Source organism: Pristiophorus japonicus, chromosome 14 (genome assembly GCF_044704955.1).
Source record: "Pristiophorus japonicus isolate sPriJap1 chromosome 14, sPriJap1.hap1, whole genome shotgun sequence".
Classification (NCBI taxonomy): domain Eukaryota; kingdom Metazoa; phylum Chordata; class Chondrichthyes; family Pristiophoridae; genus Pristiophorus; species Pristiophorus japonicus.
In genome coordinates, this window is record NC_091990.1 from 28,263,528 (window position 1) to 28,284,555 (window position 21,028).

At 45.4% G+C, this 21,028-nt stretch overlaps 1 protein-coding gene across 1 annotated transcript; it reads right to left on the reverse strand.

The window, feature by feature from the left end:
- Positions 1–5,253: 5,253 nt before the first annotated feature.
- On the reverse strand, positions 5,254–11,715 carry LOC139279332 (CD276 antigen homolog). Its single transcript, XM_070898453.1, has 5 exons — positions 11,694–11,715; positions 11,035–11,103; positions 9,580–9,933; positions 8,161–8,448; positions 5,254–7,535 (listed from the first exon to the last, which is right to left on the reverse strand). Exons 2-5 carry the CDS (start codon positions 11,090–11,092, stop codon positions 7,354–7,356), a joined length of 882 nt encoding a protein of 293 aa, XP_070754554.1. The 5' UTR covers positions 11,093–11,103; positions 11,694–11,715; the 3' UTR covers positions 5,254–7,353.
- Positions 11,716–21,028: the final 9,313 nt, after the last annotated feature.

Below are 21,028 nucleotides of genomic sequence, written 5' to 3' on the forward strand. Positions count from 1 at the left end.
ATGCATGGCAGATGAAGTATAATGTGGATAAATGTGAGGTTATCCACTTTGGTGGTAAAAACAGAGAGACAGACTATTATCTGAATGGTGACAGATTAGGAAAAGGGAAGGTGCAACGAGACCTGGGTGTCATGGTACATCAGTCATTGAAGGTTAGCATGCAGGTACAGCAGGCGGTTAAGAAAGCAAATGGCATGTTGGCCTTCATAGCGAGGGGATTTGAATACAGGGGCAGGGAGGTGTTGCTACAGTTGTACAGGGCCTTGGTGAGGCCACACCTGGAGTATTGTGTACAGTTTTGGTCTCCTAACTTGAGGATGGACATTCTTGCTATTGAGGGAGTGCAGCGAAGGTTCACCAGACTGATTCCCGGGATGGCGGGACTGACCTATCAAGAAAGATTGGATCAACTGGGCTTGTATTCACTGGAGTTCAGAAGAATGAGAGGGGACCTCATAGAAACGTTTAAAATTCTGACGGGTTTAGACAGGTTAGATGCAGAAAGAATGTTCCCAATGTTGGGGAAGTCCAGAACCAGGGGTCACAGTCTGAGGATAAGGGGTAAGCCATTTAGGACCGAGATGAGGAGAAACTTCTTCACCCAGAGAGTGGTGAACCTGTGGAATTCTCTACCACAGAAAGTAGTTGAGGCCAATTCACTAAATATATTCAAAAGGGAGTTAGATGAAGTCCTTACTACTCGGGGGATCAAGGGTTATGGTGAGAAAGCAGGAAGGGGGTACTGAAGTTTCATGTTCAGCCATGAACTCATTGAATGGCGGTGCAGGCTAGAAGGGCTGAATGGCCTGCTCCTGCACCTATTTTCTCTGTTTCTATGTTTTCTATGTTTCTATGTGCAGGGTTGGGGTTTTGCTGAGATGGTGGCGGGTAGCATGCTGCGGGATGGAGTCGAGGACCCTTGTGTCAAAGTCAGAGTCTCGATTAAGGAGATCTTCGAAGTGCTCCTTCCAGCAGGTCCTGACTGCCTCGGTGTCCTTGATGAGTGTCTCCCCGCTCTTGGCCAGCAGTGGGGTGGGGCCTTGGGTGCTTGGGCCAGAGGTGGACTTGACTGCGGTGAAGAATTCTCGCACATCATGGCTGTCGGCCAGCTGCTGAATCTTCTGTGCTTTCTCCATCCACCATCTATTCTTTAGGTCACTGTTTTTTTGTTGGACCTTGGCTTTAAGCCGTCTGTAATGCTGCTTTGCTGCTCCAGAGTTGTATTTTTTTAGGTTCAGAAATGCCCTGCACTTGCGATGTATTAGCTCTTGGATCTCCTGGTCATTCTCATCAAACCAATCCTGGTGTTTCTTGGTTGAGTGACCGAGCGTCTCTTCGCAGGAATTGGTTATGGTGGTCTGGAGGGCGGACCAAGCGCTGTGGACATTCTGCATCTCGGGGTCATCAAGGGTTGCCAGGTTAGCAGTGAGGTGCTGGCTGTATAGGGCTCTCTTAGCTGGGTCTTTGAGTGACCCGGCCTTGACTTTTTTGCGGCACTGCTTCTGCTGCCATCGCCACTTTGGGGCTATGTTGATGTTGATGATGGAACGGATTAGGCGGTGGTCTGTCCAGCAGTCGTCAGCTCCTGTCATAGTGCGGGTGATGCGCACATCCTTGCCTTGCCAGACTCGAACGATGACATAGGCGAGCAGGTGCCAGTGTTTGGAGCGAGGGTGTTGCCACGATGCCTTGTACTTGTCCCTCTGGTGGAACAAGGTGTTCGTGATGACAACGTCGTGCTCTAGGCATTTTGTCAGGAGCAGGGTACCGCTGGAATTGGTTTTCCCTACCCCCTCTCTGCCGATCATGCCTCCCCAGAGGGCTGTGTCCTTTCCGACCCTGGCATTGAAGTCGCCAAGAAGGATCAGTTTGTCGTCTGTAGGGACACGGGATAGGGATTTTTCGAGGCTGGAATAAAAACCCTCTTTGGTCTCATCTGTTGCATTGAGGGTTGGGGCGTACGCACTGATGACTGTGGTGCATTGATTCCGGGATAGGATAGGATACGATGTTGTATAAAGGCAAGTTCTTTCTCGCGATTTCTCTCGTTTAACATCTGCCAAAGTAAAATAACTTTTGCCGGCAATATTTCTTATTGCTGCTGGAGTGCAAAGGAAATGGCCCTCTATAGCTGTCTAAAGTTCTTCAACTTCCCCAGAATAGTTTGCATTTTCTTTTTGATACTCACCTTGTTGTACACATGAACAGTTTTACTCTTATGTACAGTAAGAGTGCTCTGCCCTTCAGACACTTCTGTTCTCTGCAGTACTTGTATTCTGGGCGGTGTTAGGACCCTTCAATCCATGCAATAGCTGAGGGCTCCAAACCAGACAATGGCCCCGAGCAGATCCAGTAATGTTTCTGAATTGAGGTAAATCAATCTATTTTATATTATTTATTGCAAACATGCCTTTTCACCATGGTGCATGTGTAAATTTGAGCCCAGATTAAATAGATATTATTTAGTATCATTATCCAGTAAATGTAAAGCCCCCAAACTGAACTTTAGCACGGGCAGCTGCAAGGCAGTGGCTGCTCCTGGTTGTATTCCATTCCAGCAGCCTTTATACTCTGCCAGTCCTCTTCATATCAACCAGTCTGAAGCAGCTGGCTGCAACCCAACGATAAAGCTGACACATTCACTCTGACCTGAGACTCTGTAAAAAGCAGCTCTAAACCCTGCCACTGGACGGAGCAAATTCTGGCAGGTTGTCTTTGGTTGCAGCTGGCCACATGGGGACAGGCACTTGTTGCAGAGTCTAAAAGCTGCATGAGTAGTTATCTTACAATGTGCTTGTATCTTCCATTGTGCCAGTGTTAAAATCTAGCCGGCAGTTTACATCATTCCTGACAGCAGGTTGGTCTTTATAACGTTGCTACGCATAGCCACCCCAATTTGAAGAGCAGCGTTGTAAACTGAGCTGGATGGTGCCTCCAGAGCAGCCCAAACTTAACGCAAGAGGTGGTTTTCACCGGAATTGATGTAGACGTTCTGCTTTATTGTGCAGCACAAGAACAACAGAAATACAACTGCATATGCAAGACCAGGAGAGATGCCTGAGGTGGAGCAGAGGGAGAAGCATTGCAAGAGATATATTGCCCATGTCGGGATAGGTTGGAATAGCACTATGTAAAGGAAATGCCACAGAAGTTGTCCATGGAGAGGAGACGGCAGAGAAATATGGTGTGATCAACTGCATTGAAAACTGTGGTGAGGTCAAGGCAAGATAATGTTGGTGATTTTGACCAGTGTGGTCCCCATCCTGCGCTGGGATACAATACAAACTGAAGGGATGGGAAGATGGAGGGTAAGAAGAAGTGAGCATGGAGGTAGGTGACAATGACACAGTTGTTGAGCTTGGAGAGAAAGGGGAGGTCAGAGATGGAGCAATAGATGAGTGGGGTAGGAAGCAATGCCCCAGGAAACGGAGCAATTGACAAGGCCAGCAAACAGGTCACCACGGAAAGGTAGTTAAGTGCATTGATCAATATAGAGGAGATGACACAAAGTATTGAGGCTGAGGGCATTGAGACAAGGAAATGGTCAGAGATGTCCTTGTTGGTAATTGACATTGTGGCTATGGTGAGAGCAAGTGTGTTGTGGTGAGTTCAGGGTGAGTATTTTCCTTGGACTTGGAATGTGGGCAACATTGGCGAGGCCGTATTTATTGCCCATCCCAAGCTTTCCTGAAGGTATTGAAGCTCAACCACATAATGTGGGACTGGAGTCACATGTGGACCAGAACAGTTGGTGTTTAACAACAATCCAGAAGCTTTAATAGCCACATTTCTGCTGCTAGCCCCATAGTATTAAATTTTCATCAAATTCAATTTCACAATTCGCCATGTAGGGTTTTCACTCAAAACCTTTGGATTGCAGATCTGGTGCCATAACCGCGAGGCTACTCTAATAAAGGCAGAGGGCAGAGACGTTGGTGGAAGGGGACAAGGGAATTTAGCTGTGAGTGGAATTAACTAGTTCCCATGTGAATCCTCTTGTTATGGCACTGATTCACTTTTACATGATGCCTTATTACCTAGAGGTGAAAACATTGAGATTTGGGAAGCTTATCGACACGATGAACAAAATATTGCCCTCCACAGTTTACATTCCAGCACTGAAATACTTTCCATCTATAAAAGCTAATGTAAATCAGCTTGATCTCCTTCTCTGGCTGGGTGTCATTTTTTTTCTGGCTACGCTTCTTTAATGTACCTTGGACATTTTGCTACATTAAGGGTGTTATATAAATACCAGATGGGGCCAGACAAGAAAATCGTCCCAATCACACTTCTATACTCTATTCCCGCATCACTTCATTCACTTTTGTTCCATCCAATTATCGTCTGATCTTGAATGTTGACAAAGTGCCTGCTTCAAACCTCAATTCTGAAAGTGAATTCCACTCCACACCCTATGTGTAAAGAAGTTTCTCAAGTTCTTTGTTCAAAATCTCATACATTTATTCTTGTATCTATGGCCCCTTGTTTTGGCGTCGTTAACTACTGACATAGCTTTCTATCTCAAAATTTCACTCCTTGTCTCTGTAGCTGTTTTTTCCCTCACTCTTTCTTTCTCCTCTGCAAGTGTCTCCTTCCCTCTGTATCCGAATTTTCCTCTATGTCCTTCACTCTGCGTGAATTTTATTTCTGTTCTTTTGTCTCGCACTCTCTCTTTCTATCTTCATGTCTATCACTGTCCCCTCTTTCCTTTACCTCCAGTACTGTCCTAGAGCCAGACCTGGGGCTTCAAATCTCCATATAGCCACAGAAATGACCTCATCTGTGATGGGAGGGGGAAGAGCTTGCAGCTGGCAAGGAATGGGATGGATGTTCAGTCATGGCCTGAGATAGAGGGAGCTGTGATGGGAGCATCTGTGCATGCTGGGACAGGCACTGAAGAGGAGGTCCCATGAAAACATAAAACATTTCTCTGACTGTTCCTCCCACTACCCTCCACACCCCCTCCCCCTCACCACCACCACACCTTCCCCACAATACACCAGCTGCATTTTCTTGGCAGTCCTTGAGCAGTATGATTGATGCACTGGGTTGTGCCAGAATATATATTCAATGCGCTGCCCTTGCATTATTGAATGAGAACAGCTGAGTGTGCACAAGTACACGTGGTGCCTGAGGGGAGTGCTCCCAACAATGCAGTACCGGGCCAGCACTGTTGCGACCAGTGATATTCTACAACCTCAATTCATGCGAGAATGGTGGAACATTAAATACCAAACCAGAGTCATACATACTTGATTGCTGTGTTTAATTCAGAAATAAATAAGTCAGTGAAACATAAGGAGTAGGAATGACAATAGAAAACAGATTAGACAAATACTCAGGGTGCAGGGAAACATTTGCAAACATACAACACAGCCAGCATCTAGAAATTGTTGGTTGGCTACTACAGCACTTTTTTCAATTATTAATAGGTTTAGAACACAACCAGTCATCAAACACTCCCCTTCCTCTTATTCTCATGTAGTTACAGATAGCTCCATCAACTGACCAGTTAGATAATCTCTCTCACTGAATATTACAAACATCTCCTTATCAGCTCAAGTTCATATGGATCACTCAGTATGAATACAGGTGGATCTCTCGATGATTCCCAACATTCCATTGACTCTGGATCAGTTCCTATCGAGTGGAGGGTAGCCAATGTAACCCCACTTTTTAAAAAAAGGAGGGAAGAGAGAAAGCAGGGAATTATAGACCGGTCAGCCTGACCTCAGGAGTGGGTAAAATGATGGAATCAATTATTAAGGATGTCATAGCAGCGCATTTGGAAAATGGTGACATGATAGGTCCAAGTCAGCATGGATTTGTGAAAGGGAAATCATGCTTGACAAATCTTCTGGAATTTTTTGAGGATGTTTCCAGTAAAGTGGACAAAGGAGAACCAGTTGATGTGGTATATTTGGACTTTCAGAAGGCTTTCGACAAGGTCCCACACAGGAGATTAATGTGCAAAGTTAGAGCACATGGGATTCGGGGTAATGTGCTGACGTGGATTGAGAACTGGTTGTCAGACAGGAAGCAAAGAGTAGGAGTAAATGGGTACTTTTCAGAATGGCAGGCAGTGACTAGTGGGGTACCGCAGGGTTCTGTGCTGGGGCCCCAGCTGTTTACATTGTACATTAATGATTTAGACGAGAGGATTAAATGTAGTATCTCCAAATTTGCGGATGACACTAAGTTGGGTGGCAGTGTGAGCTGCGAGGAGGATGCTATGAGGTTGCAGAGTGACTTGGATAGGTTAGGTGAGTGGGCAAATGCGTGGCAGATGAAGTATAATGTGGATAAATGTGAGGTTATCCACTTTGGTGGTAAAAACAGAGAGACAGACTATTATCTGAATGGTGACAGATTAGGAAAAGGGGAGGTGCAACGAGACCTGGGTGTCATGGTACATCAGTCACTGAAGGTTGGCATGCAGGTACAGCAGGCGGTTAAGAAAGCAAATGGCATGTTGGCCTTCATAGCGAGGGGATTTGAGTACAGGGGCAGAGAGGTGTTGCTACAGTTGTACAGGGCCTTGGTGAGGCCACACCTGGAGTATTGTGTGCAGTTTTGGTCTCCTAACTTGAGGAAGGACATTCTTGCTATTGAGGGAGTGCAGCGAAGATTCACCAGACTGATTCCCGGGATGGTGGGACTGACCTATCAAGAAAGACTGGATCAACTGGGCTTGTATTCACTGGAGTTCAGAAGAATGAGAGGGGACCTCATAGAAACGTTTAAAATTCTGACGGGTTTGGACAGGTTGGATGCAGGAAGAATGTTCCCAATGTTGGGGAAGTCCAGAACCAGGGGTCACAGTCTAAGGATAAGGGGTAAGCCATTTAGGACTGAGATGAGGAGAAACTTCCTCACCCAGAGTGATGAACCTGTGGAATTCTCTACCACAGAAAGTAGTTGAGGCCAATTCACTAAATATATTCAAAAGGAAGTTAGATGAAGTCCTTACTACTCGGGGGATCAAGGGGTATGGCGAGAAAGCAGGAAGGGGGTACTGAAGTTTCATGTTCAGCCATGAACTCATTGAATGGCGGTGCAGGCTAGAAGGGCTGAATGGCCTGCTCCTGCACCTATTTTCTATGTTTCTATGTTTCTATGAGATTGCATGTGGATCACGGTATGATACCAAGTGTATCTCTCGATGAGATTACATGTGGATCACTCGATAACATTGCATGTGGATCATTCATCCATATTCCAACCATTCAGACTCATTCATTGGAACAAAGAGCACTCACAGAATATCCATTTGTCCCCAAATCGAGACTCACACTCCAGCAGAGAATTGGTTACAACAACCATCGGGAAAATTTGAGATCCAAAGTCATCTCATGGCAGACCTGATTTAATGTATTCGATTTTCATTGGTTTAATATACCTGTGTTTATGTAACACGACAGCTAGTACTATTATTGTTATTATTATTATTATTATGAGTATAGTCACCAGAATCCAACTTGTGAGGGCTGTATAATAATTGCAGGAAAGTTCTTGGTTCCAGATAGAATTTTCTGAAATTAGAAAATAATAAGGAAAAAATCTTTTATTCATTGAATAAAAAGAATCAAAAATAGAAGCAGCACAAAAAATATCACAAGTAGGTTCTATTCAAATGCGACTGAGTTTCTGGTGGGTGGAATTGACTAAAATGATGAGCATTGGCAAATTACTGAATCCTCAACTTAAATGTACTAACGATGAAAATTGTGTGAATTGAATGTGTTTCCTATAGATTAATTTTCTTAAAATAATAAATCAATGACTCAGTCATTATTATGAAAAATGAAAGTCTAGCTCCTCCAGTGGCTCAGTGAGTCTCTGCAGTAAGTAGCTGAGTCAGGCAGTCTCACATTCAATATATGCTGAGTTAGCGGATAACAGCTGGGACAGCGGTACGGATGTGACAATTGGTCTTAATGCTCGAGGGTTATCAGTGAGCCATTCTAAAACTGCACCTTTGTGGTGAGGATAGGATCAGGTACAGCTCTGATGCACCATTGATAATCCTCCTGGTAAAAACTACTATTAATGTTCCCACATAAATAATAACCAGCCTGAATGTGGGAGTGGCCTGGTACCTTCAAGAGAGATGGAGAAGAAAAAAATTGGTGAGGGGAAAAAAAGGCAAGGTCTTACCTGGAATAAGAAAACTAAGTGTCCTGGAGGTAGTTTGATTGACAGCAGCATTTCGTAACACAAATGTATAGTTTGATCTCCTTTCCGTGACATTGATTTCGATACTGCTTTGGACTGTGTACAGACTGTCAGCAGTTTGCTGGTGTGAAGATTTGGACAAAAGGGAATTATCCAGGTTGTCTCCGTTGTACCAAGAAACATCAGCCTTCGGGTACCCTCGAGACTCGAACGTTAAAATGGTGCTGGATAGTTTCTGGTTGATCAACAGCATCGGCTCATTGTAGTATGCTGCAAAATTAAAACAATCAATCATTCAGTCTTGCCTCTTCAGTCATAAATGTTACACTGCCATTGCTGAAGACCTTTGGTAAATGCTTGGTCTACATTGCAGAAAAATACATGAACTAATAAAATGATTATAAAGTTGCTGGTTACCACCTGTCACTTATTTGCTTGAAGTACAAGGGGTGCAGCACGGAGAGCTGGGGGTCAAGTGCGTACTTGATATTTGAGTTCTGCACAGGTTGAGCATCCTCAGAAGAGGAAAAAATGATTTGATCACAATCTCACTTCATCATGGGCAGATTAGCCTGACCCTTACCCCAGGGAACATCTATTCTCCGGGCACAAAGATTATAAAAGGGTTTAAAGCCAATTACGCCAAGCATCCACCTCCTTTAGACTGCCCTGGGATTTCCTGGGATTGCTCCAAAGGCGGAGTAGGACCTGTGCCAGCAAGAGGCGCAGTCACTGTGCTCACTCAAATGAGGTGGAAGGGACATTCCTGGCCTCCTACTGGATAGATCTCCCTTTGCAACCCAGAGGCATCCAGATGTAGAGGTACCCCAAGAAGCTGATGGTGGGCCCTGTGTTCTGTACCCAATTGGGTCAGTGGGTGTGAGGGGACATGGCAGTAAAGCAAAGAGAAACCAAAAGGTATCTGAAAGTTTTTTTTTAAACTACGACTTATTAGATCGTCTGCCATTCAGGCAACTGTTCTCCAACTGACATTTCCTGAATCAAGGCCCGGTAAGGAGTACTAGGGCTGTGACCGGACCATATTCAAATGGAGCTCGAACTTCAGAGAGGGGGCCCGGTAAATCAGCCTCGAGTGCTATTGTGAGGCATCATAAAACTAAATGTTCCAATACAGTGAATCTCCTCCAAATTTTATCCAGTGATTCAGGCAATTTGAGAAATGTTCCAACAGCACGAGATTAAATAATGGGCTATATTAGCTCGATCCCACAGTGTGCCTAATAAAACTTAATGAGAAGAAGTTTACAGTACATGGCCTGTTACCCGTTCACTGTGAATAGAGGGAGAGGATGAATCCCAGGCTACATTGCCGTAGCATGAGTCAGCAACTTCAGGTAAGATGGGGAACTAAGATAAGAGAAATATGTTCAGTATATTTACCTGCAAATTTGACAGAGACTACTCCTTTCTCATGTCCAATTGTAGTACTGACATAACACTGGTACAGTCCAGTGTCCTCTGGTCTTACTGCTTCCAATTTCAGTGAAGCATTTCCATTTTGAAACTCCTGTGGGAATAGACTTGTTCTGCCTGAATATTGAGGATGCTGCTTGCTGAGCTGGTCTTCTCCATAATAATAACTGTGGACAACCTCATCGGTCTCGACACGCTGCCAGGTGACAATGAGATTCTCCACAGTTGGTCCTCTAGTCACAGTGAAACTGCATCCTAGCACAGCAATTTGGCCATGGATAGCTGTCACTGGTCCCTTAATCATCCTGACTTCAAATCCTTCTGTGAGTTAAAAGGAGGAAGAATAAAATGTTAGAAATGTGGTAAAAAAAACCCACAGAAAATGCTAATAGAATCCTCAGCAGGTCAGTCAATATCTGTGCTCAGAAATGCTCACAGTACTCCCGGTGTGGTCTAAGCAGGTCTCTGTATAGCTGCAGCTTAACTTCGACCATCTTGTATTCTAGTCTTCTAGATATAAAGGCCAGCACTCCATTAGCCTTTTGATTATTTTTTTCGAACTGTTCATGGTATTTTAATAATCTATGTACCTGCTCCAATTAGTTTGCAAAAGAATGACTTACATTTATTTAGTGCCTTTCATGAACACCAGACATTTCAAAGCACTTGAGAGCCAGTAAGTACTTGGAGTGTAGTCACTATTGTAATGTGGGAAATGCAGCAGCCAATTTGCACACAGCAAGCTCCCACAAACACCAACGTGATAATGGCCAGAAAAACAGTTTGTTTTATGTCGATTGAGGGTTAAATATTGGCCAGGACATCGGGGATAACTCCCGTGCCTTCCTTTAAAATTGTGCCATGAGATCTTTTAAATCAACCTGAGAGAGCAGACAGGGCCTCAGTTTAAACATCTCTCCCATAGTGCAGCACGCGCTCAGCACTGTAGTGTCAGCCTAGATTTATGTGCTCAAGCCTCTGGAGTGGGACTTGAACCCACACCTTCAGACGACAAAGGCAAGCATGCTACCCACTGAGCCACAGCTGTAGATACTGCTGATGTTCTGATGGAGGATTTATTCACCAATGATGTAAAACTACTTATCCTAACTCATTCCAAACAACCAGCCTCACAAAATTCAAACAGGTCAAACCTGCAAGTAAGAAATGAGAATGGCTAAAGAACGCAGTGGACTGCATCGTGAATGGTTAGAGGTGAATAAGGTTTAACGGGCCATAATTCACACCCTGTGTTTACCCACAGGACCAATCACCTCCTCGATTGTTTGGTTATAAATGAAAAACTGATTTTAAAGCTGCCAGTTATAAAAATAATAATTCTGTACAAATATTGAACCGTAACAAAAAACAAATGCAGAACATCACATTGAATTCCTTGAAATTAAGTTAGTTATGACTTACGACCAACTATGAGTTGTCCCCACAGCACAAGAATATGGAACTGAGATTTCAATCTCATCACTCTCTCTCCTTAAAAGAAAGAAATACAAGATATGTAAATAAACATGGTCATTATTAAATGAATTACTATACATCAATAAACAAGAATTTGCCCACGTGGTCATTCTACATGTGCGAGCCCAGAGAGTGAATGTTGGCCGGCTATTCGACAACGGAAGGCACCACAGCCTAGTCTGACACTGCCCTCACTCGCTGCTCAGAAGGCAAACTCTCAGCAAGTTATTGTGGAGCGATCAGGGCAGGCTGGATCATTTAACAGGGAGAAGTTTTACATCTACAATGCAGTAACAAATAGTCACACTTGCAGGTGTTGGATGTGCCGGTGGGGAAGGGGCGGCTTCAACCAGCGCCATTTGCCCATTCAGCCCCGGCCCACTGGGGGCTGGAGAGATCGCTGACGGCGCTCGCAGAGCCCGGGACCTGGCCGCAACTTTGAAACTTGTGTCGGGGCCACCGGGCTATTCCCGACAAGCGGCCGCTCCCACTCTGGCACCTCTCAATGTACCGGGAGACCGGGGGACCGGGGGACACAACAAGGCTGGGGAAGACTCTCCTCTCCTCTCCTCTCCTCTCACTCACTCACTCACTCACTCACTCGCCTCGGAACACCGCCCTGCATGAAACCACAAAGCTGCAATGAGGGAATCACGGCCAAAGCTGTATTTATGGCCTCTCTTGACGCAAGCATTCCAATAAAACGGAAATGACATTTCCCTGACAACGGGAACCACAGCAAACTTAACAAATAAAGCAAAGCTAATAATTACACGGAGGAAAAGGTTGGAAGTCATAAAGAAAAAAATGAAAAGAGATGAATACTTGCAGTTACATAACGCCTTACCAAATACCAAACGACCCAAAGAGTTTCACAGCCAGCCAATTTTGTGCACAGCAAGATCCCACAAATAGTAACGGGGTAATGATCAGAATCTGTTTCAGTGATGTTGATTGAGGGTTAAATATTGGCCAGGACACCGGGGATAACGCCCATCCCCACTCTGCTTTGAAATAGTGACATGCGATCTTTCACGTCCGCCTGAGAGTGTAGGCGGAAACTCGGTTGGCACCTCTGACAGTGCAGCACTCCCTCAGTACCGCACTGGATTGTCAACCTAGATTTTTGTGCTCAAGTTTCTGGAGTGGGACTTAGATCGGGAGGGCGGGGGTGGGGGGGGTGAAATTAATTACTGCCCCGTTTAGGGGGCGTGAAACTTTGCGGCAGGTGCGCAGGTCCCGCCCGGTTTCCGCCCCGCCCCCGGAGGGAAGTGGAGCGTGTGATTTGGGGCAGTAACGGGGCCGAGCGGCTCAACAGCACAACGCAGTCCGAGAGGCTCCTCCCTCAATTAAAGGGAAAGGCCCACGCTGCCGACTCTGCAGAAGAAGGTGGCACTTACGTGGATCGCCAGGGACCAAGTGCCAGACTGTGCGATCGCGGCCACAGTCCCGCGTCGAAACCACATCAGGAATGGCAACGAAAAGGTGATTTTTGTTTCAGCACTCGGCCATCTCCCCTTTAATCTTCGCCCCGGTAGCGGCCGGCCGGCCGATACGTGTCCTCTGAAGCTGACGCTGTTATCGCCCCGATCTGCTTCAGCGGGCGGAAGCCATTTTCGGGACCGGGTCGCTAACAGGCCGGTGCCCACGCCAATGATGTCACGATCTCCGGGCACGGGAGATCGGGGAGCACCGTAGCATTGCCGCTACCTCCTGCCCAAGGTGGCGGGTCTTGTTGCCAGCGGATTCCCCGCTCAGGCCTGAGTTAAAATTACCGTCGGGCTTCAATTATGTCATCGGGCCGCAACATGCATGTGTAAAGCGGGACCCTGTTGGTTCCGGGCGCCTGTCCTTGCTGCCTGCTCAGGAGAGCAGGTTAAAATTGCAGATGTTGCGATCATGGCAGCTTTCAGACAGGTAAGAGCCAGGACAACTTTAAGTGCCCACCCGCCAGGTGTCTGCTGTGCGAATATGGTTAAAATCGCCCCCAATATATTTGAAGACTATGTTATAATCAATATAGCTGCTGAATGAGTTACAAGGAGATCTCCTGTAAAATCACAGGGGGATGAAGGAAAAAGTTATTATTTTTTATCTTGTGTCTTCATATCTTCACTTGCTAGCTCCTTCTGTTTCATGACTACCTTGTGAGTTTTTTTGAGTGGGCTTGAGCCCCACTCAGAGATTTGAACCCATAATCGAATCAGACATTTCAGTGTCGCACTGAAGGAATGCTACAATGTTGAAAGTGCTGTCATTCAGGTGCCTTGTTAGATTGACGCTCAATCTGCCCTCTCAGGTGAATGTCAAAGATTCCATGGCACAATTAAAAAAAGAGCAGGGAAGTTCTCCTGGTGGCAACTTTTCTCTCACAAGTAACACCACAAAAAATATTCGCTGGCCATTTTTCTCACTGCTGTTTGTGGGACTTTGCCTCATGCAGACTGGCTGTTGCATTTGCCTCCACTATAAGAATGACTGTACTTCAAAAGTACTTCATTGGCTGGGAAGCTCTTTGCAATGTCCTGAAGGTATGAAAGGCACTATATCAATGCAAGGTCTTTCTTTCTTTGCTGCACCCTCAGCTTGGCTCGGAGTCAGCTGATTGTGGGCCATACCTGGCTATACCCTTAAACTATATAATCCAGACTGAAAATTACTAAAACATGACATTGTAGTAACTGCTGACTTGTGGATGAGATGTTAAATCAACGCCATGTCTCCTGCTCTGACAGATGGAAAAGATTCAACGGTAATATTTGAAGAAGAGCAGGGAGTTCACCTGGTACCCTGGCCAACGTTCCTGTCTCAACCAACAACACCAAGATCAGGTTATCTGGCCATTCATTCATTTCACGAGTGGGACATTGCTGTACACAAATCAGCTGCAGAACAACAGTGACTGCACTTCTAACAGTAAACCATTGGCAGTGAGGCACTTTGGTAACATCTTGAGCGTAGGATAAGCTGTTGTATAAAGGCAAGTTCTTTCTCTCTCTTGGTTTCTCTCCTGACTTCTGCAAGGCAGTCGCTGCTCCTGGTTGTATTTCATTCTAGCAGCCTTTATAGTCATCATCATCATCAGTGGCCCCTCGAACGAGGATGACTTATTTCCACATGAGTTCACAGATGTTTCATTGAAGGACCCGAGGTTCCAGCCCTGAACTTCAGTCGAGGGGGTGGAAGATGCCTGTGCGTGGATTTTTTTTAACGTGTGGTGACCGTTGCACCTCAGCCACCACACGGGCTTGACAGAGCTAGGCCCTTACCAGTGGCAAGGTTTAACCAGGACGACTGGAGACCGGCTCTGCTGCTCGGACCTAGCCCGCGCACCTATCATAGTGTGGGCTGGCCCATGCTGCCCCTGGGCCCTCGGCTCTTCTGGGCTCCGAACCCTCATTCGCTGCACCTCCGCCAAGATCTCTTGCCGTACCTTCACCACGATCTCCCGTCGCACCTCTGCATTTATACCATGCGAGTCCTGATCATACAAACGAGTCTGAAGTAGCTGGCTGGGACCCAAAGATAAAGCTGACACATTCACCAAGGCCATAAGGACCCAATAAAAAAAACAGGTCTAAACCACTGACCTAGGTAAATTCAGGTAATTTGATTGCAGCTGGCCTCATGAAGTCTGTACGCTGGGAACTGGCACGTGTTGCTTGTGTCACACAGAGTATAAAGGCTTGCTTGATTAGTTATTGTGTTTTCCATTGTCTCAGTTTTAAAGGCAGCTGTTTGCATCATTCCTGACAGCAGGTAGGTTTCCTTTACAATCGAGAAGCTGGGGTTGTTCTCCTTAGAGCAGGGAAGGCTAACAGGAGATTTAATTGAAGTGTTTAAAATCATGAAGGGTTTAGATAGTAAATATTAAGAAAGTGGATTATTTTGGCCAAAAGGTGACAACAGGCTCTAAATGGGTGCTGTGCTAATAAGACATGCCTGTTTGAAAGTTTGGATTTAGCATGCAATTTTGAGGCTAATTGATGATTATCATGATTTGAATGTGCCCGCAGACTCGAACCAGAAACCTGCAGGTTTGGCACTCAAGTGCTGATTGGAAACAATTTTCCTGGAGCAGAAGATGTGGGCTCCTTGCCTTCTCCTGGTGACTCCTATATGGTGTCCAATAAGGTGAAGTAGCACAGCACTCGCTCTTTTTAGGGCAAGTCCTGGAATTTCTGGAATAAATTTTGCTCGAGTGTTGGTGAAGTCTTGACAATGTGTCCTCGAAAGTCTCCCGATGTGTTTCTGTGCCTCTTCTCAACTCGAGCAGCAACTATCATGAAATAGTGAGTAACCCTTTCAGTAGTCTGGGAAATAAACATCAATGTCGTGTTTACTTCAAATAGCTGGTTGCTAGGAGAGGGTGTTGGATGGAGCTCTAGCCACCAAAATACTGTGCAGCCTCTTTAATGAGTGCTAGCAGGCGGTTCATGTGGCAATCAGCTGTTTAATAAGCCTTCAGGTGGCCATTCCTAGCGCTGGGTTCAACTCCTTTACCAATATGGCATCTTGTGCTAAACACGGGCGAAACACGGACTAAACATGCGTTAAACAAGCGTTTCAGCTTAAGACCCCATCTTGGCCATGTCTTTACCTCATTAACACCTAAATTATTTCTGAAAATTGCCCCAAAACTGTTTCCAATGACTAAAGCAGCGATAACCACAGGACACATATTTAAGATGATTGGCAAAAGAACCAGAAGCGACATGAGGAAAAACTTCTTTATGCAGCCAGTGGTTAGGATTTGGAATGCACTGTTTGATAGGGTGGTGTATACAGATTTAATCGCAGCCTTCAAAAGTAAGTTGGATAAATACTTAAACATAGAAACATAGAAACATAGAAAATAGGTGCAGGAGTAGGCCATTCGGCCCTTCGAGCCTGCACCGCCATTCAATGAGTTCATGGCTGAACATGGAACTTCAGTACCCCATTCCTGCTTTCTCGCCATACGCCTTGACCCCCCTAGTAGTAAGGACTACATCTAACTCCTTTTTGAATATATTTAGTGAATTGGCCTCAACAACTTTCTGTGGTAGAGAATTCCACAGGTTCACCACTCTCTGGGTGAAGAAATTTCTCCTCATCTCGGTCCTAAATGGCTTACCCCTTATCCTTAGACTGTGACCCCTGGTTCTGGACTTCCCCGACATTGGGAACATTCTTCCTGCATCTAACCTGTCTAAACCCGTCAGAATTTTAAACGTTTCTATGAGATCCCCTCTCATTCTTCTGAACTCCAGTGAATACAAGCCCCAGTTGATCCAATCTTTCTTGATATGTCAGTCCCACCATCCCAGGAATCAGTCTGGTGAACCTTCGCTGCACTCCCTCAATAGCAAGAATGTCCTTCCTCAAGTTAGGAGATCAAAACTGTACACAATACTCCAGGTGTGGCCTCACCAAGGCCCTGTACAACTGTAGTAACATCTCCTTGCCCCTGTATCAAATCCCCTCGCTATGAAGGCCAACATGCCATTTGCTTTCTTAACCGCCTGCTGTACCTGCATGCCAACCTTCAATGACTGATGTACCATGACACCCAGGTCTCGTTGCACCTCCCCTTTTCCTAATCTGTCACCATTCAGATAATAGTCTGGCTCTCTGTTTTTACCACCAAAGTGGATAACCTCACATTTATCCACATTATACTTCATCTGCCAAGCATTTGCCCACTCACCTAACCTATCCAAGTCACTCTGCAGCCTCATAGCATCCTCCTCGCAGCTCATACTGCCACCCAACTTAGTGTCATCCACAAATTTGGAGATACTACATTTAATCCCCTCGTCTAAATTATTAATGTACAATGTAAACAGCTGGGGCCCCAGCACAGAACCTTGCGGTACCCCACTAGTCACTGCCTGCCATTCTGAAAAGTACCCATTTACTCCTACTCTTTGCTTCCTGTCTGACAAGGAGTTCTCAATCCATGTCAGCACACTACCCTCAATCCCATGTGCTTTAACTTTGCACATTAATCTCTTGTGTGGGACTTTGTCGAAAGCCTTCTGAAAGTCCAAATACACCACATCAACTGGTTCTCCCTTGTCCACTCTACTGGAAACATCCTCAAAAAATTCCAGAAGATTTGTCAAGCATGATTTCCCTTTCACAATTCCATGCTGACTTGGACCTATCATGTCACCTCTTTCCAAATGCGCTGCTATGACATCCTTAATAATTGATTCCATCATTTTACCCACTACCGATGTCAGGCTGACTGGTCTATAATTCCCTGTTTTCTCTCTCCCTCCTTTTTTTAAAAAGTGGGGTTACATTGGCTACCCTCCACTCCATAGGAACTGATCCAGAGTCTATGGAATGTTGGAAAATGACTGTCAATGCATCCACTATTTCCAAGGCCACCTTCTTGAATGAGAAATAATTGCAGGGATATGGGGAAAGAGTGGGGCAGTGGGGCTAACTGGATTGCTCTTCGAAAGAGCTGCCGCAGGCACAATGGGCTGAATAGCCTCCTTCTGTGCCGTACTGTTCAATGATTCTATATGATTCTAATATAGATGCCATTGAATATATTTATCATCATCATCATAGGCAGTCCCTCGGAATCGAGGAAGACTTGCTTCCACTCTAAAAATGAGTCCTTAGGTGGCTGAACAGTCCAATACGAGAACCTGTCACAGGTGGGACAGATAGTCTTTGAGGGAAAGGCTAGGTGGGACTGGTTTGACGCACGCTCTTTTCACTGCCTGCGCTTGGTTTCTGCATGCTCTCGGTGATGAGAATATAATTAAGGTGGTCATTGAATATATTTAAGGTGGAGATAGACAGACTTCTGAACGATAAGGGAGTCAAAGGTTATGGGGAACGGGCAGGGAAGTTGAGTTGAGGCCAAGATCAGATCAGCCATTGAATAACGGAGCAGGCTCGAGGGGCCAAATGGCTTACTCCTGTTCCTATTTCTTATTTTCTTATGCCAATGGCAGCCCCAATTTGAAGCCACAGTGTGGTAAATCAAGCAGGGTGGTGCCTCCAGAGCTGCCAAATCTTAACTAACGAGGTGGTTTTCATCGGCATTGATGCAGACATTCTGCTTTATTGTACAGCACAAGAACAACAGAAATACAACTGCATATGCAAGGCCAGAAAGTACACCGACCTCTGACTCCAGATGCATTGTTTTTATTCCTGTCAGACACATCATGATCTCCAGAGCCATAAGAACTACGGCTGGGATTCTCCTTTGCTTTTGTCGTATTCGTTGGGATTGCAGCATGGAGTGATGAGAAATTCAGATAGTCAGGCCAACCACTGTCTCACCGCCCAACTGGCATTGCACCTCCCTACTCCTTGTTTGCTGCTCACATCACTGGCCATTCATTGTCCTCGCAGCACGGGAGCCTCCTTGCATCGACCTGATTATGGCCGGTTCCCAGGGCAGTCCGTGGGGAATGACAGTAATGGCCTCCAGGGTCCCTTATGGAAGAAGAAAGCATTGCCGGCAATTCCCTTGGGGCTGATGGCGGATTCATTCAGCATAGAAAATCCTGCTGTGCATATTTGATGAAAACATATTCGGCAAAACACGAAGGCAGAATATTATCTGAATGGCGGCAGACTAGGAAAAGGGGAGGTGCAACAAGACCTGGGTGTCATGGTTCATCAGTCACTGAAAGTGGGCAGGCAGGTACAGCAGGCGATAAAGAAGGCAAATGGTATGTTGGCCTTCATAGCTAGGGGATTTGAATATAGAAGCAGGGAGGTCTTAATGCAGTTGTACAGGGCCTTAGTGAGGCCTCACCTGGAATATTGTGTTCAGTTTTGGTCTCCTAGTCTGAGGAAGGACATTCTTGCTATTGAGGGAGGGCGAAGGCTCACCAGACTGATTCCAGGGATGGCTGGGCTGTCATATGAGGAGAGACTGGATCAACTGGGCCTTTATTCACTGGAGTTTAGAAGGATGAGCGGGGGTCTCAGAGAAACATATAAGATTCTGACGGGACTGGACAGGTTAGATGCGGGAAGAATGTTCTCGATGTTGGGGAAGTCCAGAACCAGGGGACATAGAATTAGGATAAGGGGTAGTAAGGGTTAGGCCATTCAGGACTGAGATGAGGAGAATTTTCTTCACTCGGAGAGTTGTTAACCTGTGGAATACCCTGCCACAGAGAGTTGTTGATGCCAGTGCACTGGATATATTCAAGATGGAGTTACGGTTAAGGGGATCAAGGGGTATGGAGAGAAAGCAGGAAATGGGGTACTGAAGGAATGATCAGCCATGATCTTATTGAATGCGGCGCAGGCTCGAAGGGCCGAATGGCCTACTCCTGCACATATTTTCTATGTTTCTATGTTTCTATGTTTCTATCCACGACCCATAGGATAAACCAGGCTTACATTTTTAACTTGTTTTTTGCTTTATTTTTGAAACAGGGAGCTTGTTGTCTAGGAGCTGTGTCCCGATGTTTGTGCTGGTGGGAACAATCTGATTCGGGGTACAGAAAACAGAATTTAACAAAATAAAACATTCACAGGCAGCAGGCGTCCAGAATCCAAATTAAAAGAAAAAAGTGCCACTGTTTACAACAGGTATCCTAACCTGTGTTTCTATTCTTAGGGTCCATTAATTCTGCTTCCTAAGGAAATTGCCTAGTATCTAGGAGCAAGTCTGAACCAGCTCTCTGACTATTTCATTCCAACATCTGCACTAAATAAGTATCATCACATCAGAGAACATGAGTTAGAGCAGGGAGTTTACACAGCAATGTAAATTGGACAGAAAGGGAACCTGATAATATTTTAGAATATACAAGAAAAATGCTGTTTTTTGTGCTTTCAGTAAATTTACTTACACATGTATCATTATGAATTGTTAGCACCACTCAATTCAAATGTCATCTTTCCTTCTACTTCCTATGCGACTCCCATCTGTTTGGGGCCAAAATATTAATATGAGGGGTTTAAGAAAGCGGCAGCGATGTGATGCCTGAGGGCTTTGCAACTGGGGGAGGTGGGACCAGTACAAACCGGACGGTCTGCACCTGGGCAGGACTGGAACCAATGTCCTAGGGGGAGTGTTTGCTAGTGCTGTTGGGGAGGATTTAAACTAATATGGCAGGGGGATGGGAACCAATGCAGGGAGACAGAGGGAAACAAAAAGGAGCCAAAAGCAAAAGACAGAAAGGAGATGAGGAAAAGTGTAGGGCAGAGAAACCCAAGGCAAAGAACAAAAAGGGCCACTGTACAGCAAAATTCTAAAAGGACAAAGGGTGTTAATAAAACAAGCCTGAAGGCTTTGTGTCTTAATGCAAGGAGTATCCGCAATAAGGTGGATGAATTAATTGTGCAAATAGATGTTAACAAATATGATGTGATTGGGATTACGGAGACGTGGCTCCAGGATGATCAGGGCTGGGAACTCAACATTCAGGGGTATTCAACATTCAGGAAGGATAGAATAAAAGGAAAAGGAGGTGGGGTAGCATTGCTGGTTAAAGAGGAGATTAATGCAATAGTTAGGAAAGACATTAGCTTGGATGATGTGGAATCTATATGGGTAGAGCTGCAGAACACCAAAGGGCAAAAAACGTTAGTAGGAGTTGTGTACAGACCTCCAAACAGTAGTAGGGATGTTGGGGAGGGCATCAAACAGGAAATTAGGGGTGCATGCAATAAAGGTGTAGCAGTTATAATGGGTGACTTTAATATGCACATAGATTGGGCTAGCCAAACTGGAAGCAATACGGTGGAGGAGGATTTCCTGGAGTGCATAAGGGATGGTTTTCTAGACCAATATGTTGAGGAACCAACTAGGGGGGAGGCCATCTTAGACTGGGTGTTGTGTAATGAGAGAGGATTAATTAGCAATCTCATTGTGCGAGGCCCCTTGGGGAAGAGTGACCATAATATGGTGGAATTCTGCATTAGGATGGAGAATGAAACAGTAATTTCAGAGACCATGGTCCAG

Bases quoted from the DNA above. Each gene is read 5' to 3' on its own strand.
- LOC139279332 (XM_070898453.1), bottom strand. From the start codon at position 11,092: ATGAGATTGAAATCTCAGTTCCATATTCTTGTGCTGTGGGGACAACTC. The intron at 8,449-9,579 runs GTAAATATACTG...TTAATTTTGCAG, and splicing joins AGTCTCTGTCAAATTTGCAG to CATACTACAATGAGCCGATG. The intron at 7,536-8,160 runs GTAAGACCTTGC...TTCTAATTTCAG, and splicing joins ACTTAGTTTTCTTATTCCAG to AAAATTCTATCTGGAACCAA.